The 13966-nt window shown below is 51.0% G+C and overlaps 1 protein-coding gene across 1 annotated transcript in view; it reads right to left on the bottom strand.

Annotated features, from left to right (window-relative positions):
• Positions 1 to 13966, bottom strand: part of CACNA1E (calcium voltage-gated channel subunit alpha1 E) — a 463628-nt gene that overhangs the window by 12775 nt on the left and 436887 nt on the right. Inside the window, exons 40-46 of the mRNA XM_045297985.1 lie at positions 13454 to 13550; positions 11360 to 11465; positions 9958 to 10065; positions 9297 to 9397; positions 8719 to 8825; positions 4291 to 4402; positions 910 to 1038 (exon numbers count right to left, since the gene is read on the bottom strand). Of these exons, the coding sequence (XP_045153920.1) occupies positions 910 to 1038; positions 4291 to 4402; positions 8719 to 8825; positions 9297 to 9397; positions 9958 to 10065; positions 11360 to 11465; positions 13454 to 13550 (760 nt within the window). The remainder of the gene's footprint in view (positions 1 to 909; positions 1039 to 4290; positions 4403 to 8718; positions 8826 to 9296; positions 9398 to 9957; positions 10066 to 11359; positions 11466 to 13453; positions 13551 to 13966) is intronic.

Raw genomic sequence — 13966 nt, 5'->3', positions numbered from 1 at the left:
TTCCCAGAGAGCCGTCTACTAGAGGGGCTCGGTGGGCCCAGTTCTGAAACAAGTCTACAGCAGTGGTTCTCAACCTTCCTCATGCCGCAGCAACCCTTGAATACACTTCATGTCGTGGTGACCCCCCGAACCATAAAATTATTGTCGTTGCTACTTCATAACTGTAATTTTGCTGCGGTTGTCAATCAGGTGACCCATGTGAAAGGGTCGTTTGACCTCCAAAGGGGTCGCGACCCACAGGTTGAGAACCGCTGGTCTACAGTGATTGCCAAAAAGTCTACCTCATGGAAGAAGCGTGAGTTTGCCTTCTTCCCCATCGCCGAGAGAAGGCCTTGCCCTACTACGTGGGAGGAGAGCGAGCCATCAAATAGCTTCAGAGGATGCTACGTGGTGACGCTCTCCCCAGACCTTCGGGCCCACCTAGTCCCCATCCCAAATGCTGGCATTGTGATTTGTCACAGATATCAAAACAGACCCACAAAAACTTCTTGTCTCTGTCAAAACTTGATGTAAGACAGACAGACAGGAAAAAAATCAAGCCAGGTAAACAGACAAAGAAATGAGGCGTGGCCTGCACTGGTCAGGACAAGACAGCCCCCAAACAGAGTTGTGTGTGAGTGGTGCATGTGCTGGGGCAACCAGGGGAGGAGGACAGGAAGACATTCTCTAAAGGATCTCTTGCACGGCTGGTGGAGCCTTGAGAGCCACTTTGGTGCCTAGGCTGTGTGGTGAGGGGTTCACTGAAAACACAGGAAGCCAAGGAGCAGGGTCTCTTAGAGGAGGTCTTGCTGACGGGACAGGGCCAAGTCGAGAGCTCCCCTGAAAATAGCAGCGATTATTTCATGACCCACCAGTTCAATCCAGCACGGGTTGCCACACTGCATGTGGTGGGTGGTGGTTGCTTTTTACCTGGGGATCCACCGTCAGGCGTGGCATAGAGGCTGCCCTCCCAGATCCCGCGTGCTCCTGGGTGTCCGGAGGAAGGTAGGTGCCATGGTTAGAGGCCTGCACGCTTTCTAATTCACTAACCTCTGGCTCCTGGAAATAAACACACAGCCATGCTTGTGGGACTTGATTCCGGTTCACTGTTTCTCCCTCCAGGGGATATTCTGCTTCCTCCACACAGAGAGTGGCCTTCAGAGAAGAGACCTGTATCCTGAAAGTCTCCATTGTTTGTGTGACTCCGTTGTGTGTGTGTATGTGTGTGTGCAGCTCAGGAAATCTACTCCAAATTCAAATTCAATGAAGGTTTCTTTGCTCCATTTTCTCTTTAATTTCCTGCACAGGAACTGAGAGACAAGGTCACCTTTCCTCATCCAGCCTCACTGCCGTGTGTTTCTGTCCCCATCCTGGAGCAAGGCTTCTGACTTTACAGCACCGGGGGCAGCACTGTTAGATATGTGGAGTTTACTTTCTGAGGGTGGCGCTGTTGGGTTTGCAGTGGGAAGAAGCCCCTCATCACTGGCAGAGACACTCCCACCTTAGAGGTGTGTCAATCTGCCATGTTACTCAAAAGACAATGGTCCCCGGCTTCCAGACACCTGATTCTATTAGGTAAGAATTCTCTTAGGACTGAAGTCATCCTAAAAGGTGGCGAGCGGCCATCTGTCAGAATGCTCTAGACGAGTGTCTCCAAGGAAATAAAATGCAAGCCACCCAGGATTTAACCCTTCACATGCCTCCACGCTTCTTGCCACTGAGCCGATGCCGCCTCAGAGCGACCCCACAGGACAGGGTGGAACTGGCCCGGTGAGGGGTGGAGAGCGGGACTGTTTCCGAGGGTACGAAGCCCGTCTCCTCTCTCAGAGTGGCTGGCCCTTTTGAAGATCTCATGGATCACAGTAAAAACAAAATCAAAAAGACCATAAAAGGCAACACGGGATTTGAAAAACATGTTTATCCCAATATAGATTTAAATACCATATTAGCATATAACCATTATAAAACTAGATACTTTACATTCTTTTTAAAAAAAATACTCAAGCCTTTGACAAGTGTCAGTATGTATTTTACATGCTCAGCACACGTCATTGGGACTAGCCCTGTGGAAGGGCTTAGTGGTCACATGAGGCTAGCGGCTCTCTTCTGGAGCGGTGCTGCTCTGGAGCATTAGGAAGATGGCCAGAGATCCCCTGCCCAATTCTTTCGGGTGATTTTTCTTATTTGAGAACATTCGTATGGCTGGTATGCATGCTTTACACACATAGCAAGTGGCAGTGCACAGAGAATGGAGCCATCTAAGAGGGGCTGACTTGGGCCACCAAAGAAAGAAACTTAGAACAAGTTAGATATCTGGAAACTAGACTAGGGGGGAAAAAAGAAAAAAAAAACTCTTCTTAGGGAAAGACTTGAGTGTATGAGTAGGGCCCTGCCCAAAGCAAATGGTGCGTGCCAAGCCTCTGAGCCTCTGTGGCATGGCAGAGTGGTGTCTGGTGTGAAGTGGGGTGGGGTGGGGAGTCTTCTAGTAGACGCGATGTGTGCACCGGAGGGAGTGACAGAGTTTGCAGGACAGGCTTTATACAGCCAACAGGTCTGACCCCAAACAGATGCGGCACAACACTGCGGTCCATGGGTATCCCAGGCCGTGGAAGACACACGCACACGCACGCACACACACATACGCACACTCCATGTGCACACATACAAGTCACGGCCACGCCTCGGGACACGGAGCAGCAGCCCCCTGGATGGCCAGGCGGGCACAGTGGTGAGTGTGCAGCACGGGCTGACACCTGGACTGAAGTACAGACACCAGTACTGACAATGAGACGATGGACATGTAGCCAAAGAGTCCTGGCACTATGGCCTGGTCTGAGAGCCCACAGAAGTGGTGGAACAGTAAGGAAAGCTTCCCTGTGGAAGAAAGGGCACGGTATTCAGACGTTCTCACCAGACCCGTCATCGGACTGGCAAACTCAAGGCCGCTGTGAGGCAACCTTGAAGGATGGGCCCCAGGGATTCCTTGGGCTTTGGGGCTCCATTTCTCAGAGGGAAAGGGAGGAAATCCTTCCATCAATTCTTCCCACCCCTTCATCAATCAAGCACTCCCTCAGGCAACCACTCACAATCTCTGGGGAACCTGGGGGGGGGGGGGCTGTCTCCCTGAACACAACCACGTGCAATTCTCCATCTCTACAACCTCAGATGGGTGACTAAAGCACTCATCTCTCTGAACCCTGGAGAGGCTTTTTCAGCTCTGTATGGTATCCATCGTCCACCAGACATGCACCCCACAAGCAGGCCACCCCACACAGCACGTAGGACCTCCCTTCAGGGTGGTGCTAGGTCTGAGTTATTCCAGGAGAGGGATGAGAGAGGGGAAAATCACACGGGTGCTGTAATCCCAGTGATGCTGAACTTGCTTCGTGCAAGCTGCCTAGGTGGGCTCTCAAGGGAGAGCAGTTGTAAAAGGCTGAGGAAGAGTAAAACTGAAAAGGACTTGGCATCTTGCGTGACAAACACGTCCATCTCAACCAAAAACAACCATCAAAAGGCTGAGGTTTTGACTATTTTTTGGTCTCAAGGCCAATGAACACCCCGGCTCTAATTCTAAGGCCAGGAGGGAGCTTGATCTCGTGTCTCCTGAAGTTCACCTCACCTTTGTATCAGCAAAGCCTGAACACTAATCTGCCCTGGCTACTGTAAACTTGAGTTGGACTCAATGGATCTCAAGAAAAGGTCACCATTTATGTTAGTAAGGAACTCATGGACCTGGCAGCCTGCTTTTGACCTTGTAGAACTGTGATCAGAACCCACAGAACACAGACGCCAGGGACACCTCCGCCTTCTAGTCAGGAGCTAGTCTCGATCACACAGTGCGCTGAGGCTCCTGAGAAGATGGACGTCATGAAGGTTTGCCTGGGACCATGCTGTGCTCTCGGGAGCAGAACTGGCTGCCCAGCCCTGAGCTGTCCTGTTGGTACCACTCCTCTACGATGGCTCACCTGAAGCCCTGTATCAAAGGCCAGGCTATATGTACGGCATTTGCTTCTATATTAGATGCTCAGAAGTATAAGCTAAGAGGGATTGGCCAGAGGCAATACAAGTCTCTGCAGTGGGTGGTTAAAGGGCCTCAGGGATCGTAAAACCTGAAGAATGAGCATTTGATAGAGAACATGAGAAACTCAGCCATGAAAGGGTAAAGACAGGCCATTCCTGAGGGAATTGGCTGGACTAGCAGGGTGGGTTTTTCTGCTGAATCATGACTATGAAATAACATTTGGAAATAAGGGTGGGAGAGAGCAGGAAACCAAAGAAAGATCTTCCAGGCCATGTTACTCATTCATTCACCAGAGACTGTTGTTCCTGGAATTGTCCATCATCGGTTGGATCCATACATGCCAACTGGAATATTTCCTGCGGGGAGAGTGGACTCATCGAAGGGTATCCACTCCGGCCACTCCTGAAAAGTGATATAAAATTCAGAGGGAATATGAGACAGAGAGAGAGAGAGAAACAGTCATGCCACACGTGCCCACTAAATTCCCACCCAGGCAGTACATCCTGCCCAGCAAAGGCAACCCAATTTTAGCCTTTGTTCTCCTGTAAGCCCAGTAATGTACAGGTGCCTGAGCCCCAGGATAGAAGTTTTAAAAAATGCATCAGAAAGGAGAGACGCTATTGTTTCCAACTTGCCTTTGGAGCCACTCATCATTTACTGAGAACATTATTTGTCACACTCAGCCCTATGGGAGGTCAGTGCTAAGACTGCAAACCCATTTCTGCTCAGTTTCCCCATTTGGTGGAAAAATGTCATCATTTAAACAGTGAACAGCTTGTTTAAATATTAAGTAGCCACGGTGTTTTAAAAATTCTCCCCACTCTTAGTGAGTAGATGGTCTTATTGTGCCAATATCCTGGCCAAACTAAATTTAATTCAATGAATATTTATTGAAAAACCACTTGACGCCAGACGCTGCCTATTGGTTCATGAATCTGGGTGATTCTGAGGAGGAGAAAATGGCTGTCAGGATGGGGACAATGTTAAGAGGGCAGGGGCAAAGGTGGCCAAGGGTTTAGGAACCTAGGACTAAAAGTATGGAGAACTGTCACAGCGATGCTTCCGACCACACTGCTCTTGAGCACCTGACCCTCGTGGCCCATGGCACCACTGAGTTGGCGAGGAGACAAAGAGACAACCAACCTTTCTTAGAATTTGGCTCCTACTACCATTCACTGTCACCAGGACAGAGCAGCTACCAGCTCCACCCTATCAAGGACCTAAAAGGGCGCTGTGGTTATGCGAAGAGGGATGGGTCCCTGGCGGGACGGCAGCTCTAACCAGGGGCCTGGAGTGAGGCGGGAGAGTTGGAGCACCTCTCCTGCAGTGTCAGTCTGCTGCTCCGGAGAGAGCACCCAAAGGAACGTCTGAGGCACAACTAAGAGTGGCCAGTGACTTGAAAATAGGTGGGTACAATCTTCCATAAAGGGGCCCTGGTGGCACTGTGACCAGGCCCATGACTGCTAACCATTAAGTCAGTGGCTCCTCGGGAGAAAGCTGTGGCAGTCTGTTTCTGTGACAGGTGACAGTCTTGGAAACGCTGTGAGTCAGGTCTTGGTTGTCTGATAGGACCACTGTGAGTTGTAGTCAACTCTACGGCAACAGGTTTACAATCTGACGTAGACTGGGATCACAGGCGAAGATGAGAAGAACAGAACATCACTCATTCAACAATGAGGGTTTCGGCTGCATTTTTACAGCTGCTCCATAGCCATTTGATATTTAAGTCATCTGCTCAAATGTCAGCCATCTTCCGCAATGTGCTTGCTCCTGAGAAGAGCCGGGAACAAGACAAGCAGAGCTGTGATGTGCTCTTTTGTCCACAGAGAATGATCAGTAACTGCAGAACCGCCAGTGAGGAGACAGGCTCTTTGGATTCACTGGACAACCTCACAGAGTCAAGTCGTTTGCACCTTGATGGCACCCTACTTAAACCCTTGTTAGGCTTTCGTTGCCTTTTGGATCAAGCCAGGAACCTGGAACCCTCTCTTCTCACCTCACACCCTGCTTGCTCCCTGAATCGCAGACATGCAGGTCTTTTGGAGTTGAGTGTACCAGACCCCTTTCTGCCTTATAACAACCTGCATCATACGTGCTGCTCCCAGCAAACACAACACTTCTTTCCAACACTTCCTTTCCCCAACAACTCCTTTTTGTGTACTATTGGATTTATCCTTCAGAACTTTTTTGATTGAGGCTTGTCTGTTTTCTGCTGCTTTGTTTTTATGGTCTGTTTGTATATGAAATCCAGGATAGGTCAATCCACGGAGAGAGTAACTGGATCAATGGTGTCTTGGGGGTATGGCACGAGAGAGTGGGGGGAAATGGAGAGTTAGAACAATGAGGACAAGAAAAAAGAAAATGTTCTGAAACCATTTCTGGTGATGACTGTACAACTTGTTTTAATATGATTTAACTATTGAATTGGATGCTATATGATTTATATGCGAACTAAACTGTAAAAAAGTTGAAGACATTAATAATTCACTTCTTTAAGAGAGTCTTTTCTGATCCAACCTTCCCCCTAGCTGATAACTGGCTAGGCCTCTGCATTCCGTGCATACATCATATCATGCTGGGGCTTCCTTCCTTCCTCTCAGAGCTGCAGTTGAATCAAGGAAAATGACAACGTTTCTTCTTTCTCATAACTAGCTAGCTGTAACATGTCTGGTTTTTCCACCAGGTGGGATTAATTTGCAGACAGTAAATTGTTAGAGATAAAACCAATCTACATGAGGATGTATGTCTCCATTTCTAAACCAGGGATCCATGAAAAACACCATAAGCCCTTCCAATGCGCTCCTACAGCCCCAACCATCTCCCCTGATCCTCTTTCTGCACAGGCCCAAAAGAAATATCTAAACTGGTTTCCCATAGACAGGAAAATCCACACTGTTAGCAGGGCAGTATGAGAGGAGTTGGACCGGCTAATCGCAAGGTCAACAGTTAGAACCCACTAGGTAATCGTCAGGAGAAAGGCGAGGCTGTGTGTCCCCACACATTTTTATAGCCCCAGAAACCCACAGGGTCGGTTCAAATCTATCCTATAGGGCTGCTATGAATCAGGCTCTTTTCATTGGCAGTGAGTTTGAGTTTGACCTCATCACATCAAATTACTTCTACAAAGGGCCAACGGCCTTGGTCACATTTCTGCACCTCCTCTCCTCTCCCAAATGTGTTGGATTGTGACACCTGAAAACAAGGATTTGAATCAGGTCTCTGAGACCATTAGTAGAAAACTTCCTGGTGTCCGAGATTCCAAGTGGATTTCCAACAGAGGTCTCATTCCCTGCCCTAGGTTTGGTTTCACCTGTTGGTGCTGGTGCCAGGTGCCATTGAGTCACCCGGCCTGATGATGACGGAACAAGGTACTGCCATCCTTACAGTCACTGGTATGTTGGATCCACTGTTGCAGTCACGGTGTTAATCCATCTCCTTGACAATCTCTCTCTTGTCTGCTGAACTTTTCTTTACCATGATGTGCTTCTCTAGGGCCTGGGCCCTCCTGATACTGTGACCAAAGCACACGAGGCAAGTCTTCCAAGGAGCATTCTGCCTGCCCTTCTTCCAACACAGATGTGTTCATTCTCTCCGTAGTGCACAGTATAGCCAGTCTTCTTTGCCAACATCATGATATAAATGCCTCGATTCTCCTTTGGTCTTCCCTGTTTCTTGTCCAGCTTTTACATGAGTAGGAGGTGATTAGCAATGTCATGACTTGCATCTATTTATTTTTTGAATAATTTCTTCTGATAACTACTTTTAATTATTCCATTTCATCATGATTGCTTCTGGAATCCTTGAGAACTACCATTGTGCCAAACCCAACTACAAGCACACATTGACACTGAGGTCAGGGGCTCATGCCCTTCAGGTGCCCAGTACATGCTTGTTAGCAGTAGAAAGATAATGATTAGATGAGAAGTCTATGCTGGAATAGCTCACTGAGGTTAAGACCTGCATTTGGAAGAACTGGACAATTCTTAACGAGAGTTTGGTTCCAAGTCCACGAGAGAGAAAAGACAAGACACGCTTCTTGCCTGATCTAAGACCTTTTGTTCATTATGGGGGCCCTGGACTAAACCCATTGCCATGGGCTTGACTCGGATTTAAGGGGACCCAGGTGGGCTAGAGTAGAAGTGTGTTCCACTGGGCTTCAGTGGCTAATTTTTTGGGAGTAAATTGCCAGGCATTTCTTCTGAGGGGGCTCTGGGTGAACTTGAACGGCCAGCCTTTTGATTAACAACAGTTTATTAATCATACTCTGAGTTAATGCCACTCGGCGACTCCTACAATGGTATGAGGGGCCTTCAAACAAAAGTGCCTGGGAAGATGGAACTAAAAGATAATGGGATTTTTTCCCCCCATGTACTTTTGGAGCCCATATTAAAAAAAAATCGAAATGTAATAAAAGCCTATGTCAAAAACCAAACCAAACAAGTTGGATGTCCTAGCAAGTTACTACAACTTGCTGCGCAGGGAAGCAGCAAGAAACAATCAGACTGGGAAATGATCATTCTTCACTGCGGAACGATGGCTAAGCAGGCGAAGAAGCCCCCTGCTCCTCCCATTGCCTCTTCACGGGCACGCCCTGCCCCCAGAAGGGATCACAGTCCTAAACATGCTTAGTCAGCCTGCTTTTGGCACCTGCTGAGAAGATACAAAAGGAAGTCTTCTCAACCTCCGAGAAAGGATGGGTTTGGCTTGGTGACACTCACAGGCCCGCCACGGTGTCCTGCTGCAGATAGGGCAGGGTTTTGGCATTGGCGAGGATCTCCTGCGGCAGAGACGATGGCTCCATGCGCTGGAACATAGGGGCATTTTTCTGGGTAAAAGGTGAGAAGAAGGAAAAATGACCATGGGCGTGCTGCTGGTGGGATGGATGCACCACTTAGTTGAAGCACCTGGGATCACGACTGATACCTTTACGCCATCGCTGTGAGCACATACGCAGCAAAGCAGTCACTAACTTAACAGTCCCTGGCGTACCACGGGTGATGTTTCTCTGAGCTGTTCCTGATAGACACTCACTCACCCCTAAAACTTCCTCAGGACTGATACCTTTTATCAACTGAGCACGTGAGCCCTTGCTTCAGCAGGGCAGGGCCCACGGTCAATCCCACACATCGCTAGGAAGCTCCAGGGCCCAGCACCCTGTATTTCTGACTCGGAGCTCCTGCAGGGCTCCGGACCCCAGAGATGCGAGGGCCTGACCCTGCAGGAGCCCCATACAACTCCCTGTGTCTCTACCAAATGTCATATCCCACCCAGACCCCGTGCTGGAGTGGGCCTTCACCTGCTCCTCCAGCTGCTGCCTCTGCTTCTTCACCTTACTCTGTTTGTAGTAGTCCATGATCATCATGGCTGCATAGATTTTGCCCACAGTCAGGTCTGAGGCTGAAAACACAAATGGGGCATATGGTGAGCAGGGGGAAAGATAGGTGCGAGGGAGAGGGATGCCGGACAGGCCTGAACCCCGGTGGTGAGCAGGCGGGCTACACGCATTCACCCGCGCTGTGTCTATGGTCTGGTACCATGCTGGGCACTGAGTGACTGATGCGAATAGGTCTCCCCCTCTGCCCTCGGGCATTGGGCAGCAGGCACAGACACCCAAGGATGGTGACTAATGTGACGATGAGACTACCTGACCAAGTACCTCCTTCTATGAGACCAGGCGTTCCTATCTATGGAACACCACCCCTGTGCCATCTGCATGGGGAGCTGCCGGGCCGGGTGGGGAGAGAGCTATGCACCCAACCATGTCCCTTTGTCACCACAGGGACCTTCCTGCTAAACATGCTTTCCTTTTAATAACGACCAGCACTTGGAGACATTCTGATTTCCTCAGGATTAGAGAGCAACTCCTTGTCCCCTGGCTCACTCCATATGCCTCAAAGGATGTGGCCTTACTGTACTGGGCCCCCAGTCTCAAGGCTCCCCAGGAGGAGACCTCGCACCTTTGGGCATGGGCACCAGCAGGTCCAGCATCTTCTGTGACAGGTGAGGCCAGATGGCCAAGGTCTCCTTTTGTAGCTCCGAATCCAGCTGCTGCCTGTCCGCCCCACCTAGAAGAAGATATGTTAAAACTAAATAAAACGGGATAGACAGAGAGATAGCAACGGCCGAGGGAGCAGGTGGGGACAGGTGCTGACTCGGCATGGCACCTCAAATGCTGAGAGGAATTCTTGGCAGCAGTGTCAGCGCTCTCCGATACCACGTCTTTCTGCTGAAGGAGCAGAACAGACTTTGGCTTCCATTTCCCGTGACTCAGCTCCTGGGAGCTGAGGCCCTGAGACCAAGACCGGCTTTCACCAAGCTTCTCAGAGCCTCTCGGAAGTGTAGAAGCAAATCAGACTCGTGCACAGAGCAGGCTTGCGGGTCAGATGAGGGGCCAGTGGGACCCCATCCCAGAGGTTCCGTGGCCGGCCAGACAACAGACAGGCCCATGCAGGGAACAAGAACACAGTGAGGCACACACACCTTGGGTTAATCAAGCATTGAAGATCACGAGGCGGCAATTACCCAAGGACAGAGTGCAGAAGGAGGAATGGAAACCGGACACACAGGGAGGAAGTGAGGACAATGGGGCACGCGGTGGGGATTGCACTCAATGACAAGAAACGAAACGCGTATGAACTCCGGAAGGGAAAACTAATGGTCTGCTCTGTAAATCTTCACTCACTCACCAAACTGTTAAAAGATCGAAGTAAACAAAAGCCTCCCAGGTGCTCCACATATCAGAGAGGAAATGACTTGGTCAGGAGTAAGCCTCCCTTGCCTCGGTCTAGGTAGAGAGCCTGCGGCAACCCCCCTGCCTATAATTTTAAAAGGGCTCTCGGTGTGGCAAGAGCAGGAAAGCTGCAGGTCCATCTAGAAGTGGCAAGCCCTTTCTCACGGAAACCCCTCAGTGAGAATTCAGGTGAGCAAAGGGTCCCCATGGCCCCGTGGCAGCGCCTACCAGAGCGCGGCTGACTCCACGGAAGGAGCCATCGACTAGAACAGAACTAGAAGTCACTTGTTCAATATACAAATGCTCCTACGATGCGTCCCGCGTACCAGACACGGAAGGAAATATACCGTGAACGCTGAAAGGAGCCTTTGAGAGGATCCAAGTCATTCGTTTTACCAGAAGGAAATGACACAGATCAGTCATTGAGGCCCCATGGTGAAACCTAGGCTCTCGGTGTAAGCGTTCAAGCATTCCAGGTGAGCAAACAGGGGTGTGTTTAGCCAGGAAGGTGGCAATCCAACTATCTCCGTGCCCCGCCACCCTTCACCAGTTGTTCCAAAATCATTCCATCCCACCTCCTGCCCTCCTCCCCTGCCAACATGTCTCCCCTCCTTCCTTCCAAAGTTTACCTTTCGCAATCTTGATGTCCAGTGCTGTCCGGATCAGAGCCATGAGTGTGGAGGTGAAGTGGACAGTCATGTCCTCGGCGACAGGCATATTCATCAGGACCAGTCTCTGTGTGCAAGAGAGAACAGAAACAGCAGGCGAAAAGCATATCGACAGACACCTTGGTGCGAGGGGATGCGAAGGGCAGAGGTCAAATGCACAGACCAAAAAGAAGGGCAAGGATTCCCCACCCGCCTCCCAGAACCACTCTCCCCATTCCTCACTTAAGGCTCATTTGCTGCTCTTTTGTTTGTCCTAAGGAGTGATTCCAAATTCCAAGGGAACGGGTCTGGCCAGTCATTCTGTAGGACTCTCCCATCGTCCTAAGAATGTCTGACAGGGATGGGGAGCATTGCTAAGAGAAGCGGCTGGGGAAGAGCCAGCTCTGGGAGGTGGCTCTATTCCTCAGTTCAAGGCCACTCCACATCTCCACTCGGTCTGTGTGCACCCCAAAACACAGAGGGAGAGGTAGCGAAGGGAGGGGGAGATTCTGCTTTGTTCATCTGACTTGAGAGATGCATCCTGGTGCCCCCTTTTTGAGTCTTAAAGAGATGAAATGTGCCAACACGTGGTTGAACATGCAGAAGTCCAACTCACCCAGAGGATGAGGTGGAGCAGGATGGAGAGGGGAAGGCAAACGGGGCCCGGGGAAAGGGGATGGGCCAACAAAAGTGAGGGGAGTGCAGGAAGGGTGACAAAGGCAGGGGCAGAGTGGGCAGGCCTTGCTCCTTTCACCCAAGGTAAGGTAACCAACGGAAATGGCCAAATCCACGGTCCAGAGCGGATCTCATTTTTGGAATTCCTGGGGCTTTTTCCCTTCAACCCCATACTCTTGCCTCCCACCAACCCACATTCCAGGAATGCCAAGACCTCGGCCATGTCAAGACCTGGCACTTTTGGATGTGGCCATCTTGATCACAGAGCATGCCAAGCCCCTAAGCTGTGCACTAGGGGCCATGGATTGGGGTGGATGGGTGGGGGACCTCGATGGCCCACGTACAATGAGGGGCTACCCGGGAGGGAGCAGCAGCAGGTCCTCTGGCAGAACCACCAGCCTGGCCAGGAGGGACGGGTCTCCTCTAAGGGAGGCGGTGTTCTCATGGCCCCTGGGGCATCTCGCTCCAACCAAGTCTGCAGACAAGGTCTCTTAGCATGGAGAGCCCATTGATTGTTGGTATCTGAGCCCCATCTCTCCCATGGCTTTAAACCCCTAGAGAAGCAGCAACATGGCTTCGGTGTATTTCTCAGTGAATGAAAGAACTCGAGGGTTCTGGGCCAATTTGACACCCAGGAGAATCAACTGTTACTAACGGGTGGAGGCAAAGCAGCCAGACTGTGCGCACCGCAATGCAGGTGACCCCCAATCCTCAACGCTGCTCTGAGCAAGCTTTGGGGACTCCACCTGTAGCTCCCATGCCAGGCCCATGGATCAGCTGTGCCGAGGAGGTGAAGCTACGACGAAAGGTCACTTGGGCCCACCATCACCTTTCACCTGAGTATTGCAGAGGGCGTCAGGGAGCGGGGCGAATGGAGGTGAAAGCTGTTTTCCTGAGCGGTTGGACAAGCTCCTGTCTCGCCTCTCTCAGACTTGGCAGGAACCTATGCCCTATTCCTTCCTATGCTATCGAGGAGGGCATGGGTGACCCGTCTTGACCCCTGTTTAGAGGGATGTCCTTAATTTATCTGGTTGAGAAAATGCTGCTCTTTTTATCAATTCTGGTAGCTGCCGGGCTGTCGGCCCCGTGTGCCACTCCACAGGCCGCCACTCTGTCTCCTCTAAAAGCAATGTGCCATGGGACCCTTCCTCTCTAGAAGCCCCCTCACGCCAAGCCACACGCTTGTGGAGACACAGAAGAACACAGTCGAGAGGAAAAGAGCTTGGAGCAATATTGCAAACCGTTCTCCGAATGACTTGTCAACGTCATCCTCGCCCTTCCTGTGGACCTTCCCCCGTGGACCGCAGCACCCGCCGCCTCTCACCCAGCCCACGCGCCGCCCCACACCGGGCCCCAGAACCTGCCGGTCTCTAGCCCAGAACAAAGGAAGGGGTAGTCTACCTTATATGCCACTTTGGGGGGACATCTCTTGCCGAGGCCTAGCGGTGGTGACATGAGAGTCAGCATTTCATACATCTCAGTGTAATGGATGCGGCCACTGCTCATGGGGGTGGCGAGTGGGGCCAGGGTGGGGCGGCAGGGCAAGGAGCGGGCGTAGGGAGGAGGATGCAGACAGGGAGGAGAGAACAGGCATTCCCAGAGAGCAGAACAAACGAACAAAAGGATACGGAAACAGGAGCAGACAAACACAAGGTGGACACACAGGAGAAGAATAGGAGACCTGTTAATCAAGGCAGATCATACACGTGAGTCCATCCTGGTGCACGTTTATATCACACCCCACACAGACCCGGGAACACCGGCGGGAACCTTTCCGTCCCGGACTCTCCACGTGCTCCGTCACCCAGCCTGGCTTTCTCCTCCTGGATAAGCAGGACCCTGGCTTCACGACATCCGTCCTCAGTACAACACAAGGTGGGTCTGAATTCCCAGGGCTGTGCGCGAGTGGTATAA

This window comes from Echinops telfairi, unplaced genomic scaffold (genome assembly GCF_000313985.2).
Source record: "Echinops telfairi isolate 266 unplaced genomic scaffold, ASM31398v2 ScPeMD7_7424;HRSCAF=8462, whole genome shotgun sequence".
NCBI lineage: Eukaryota > Metazoa > Chordata > Mammalia > Afrosoricida > Tenrecidae > Echinops > Echinops telfairi.
This window is presented reverse-complemented; position numbering and strand designations above follow the sequence as displayed.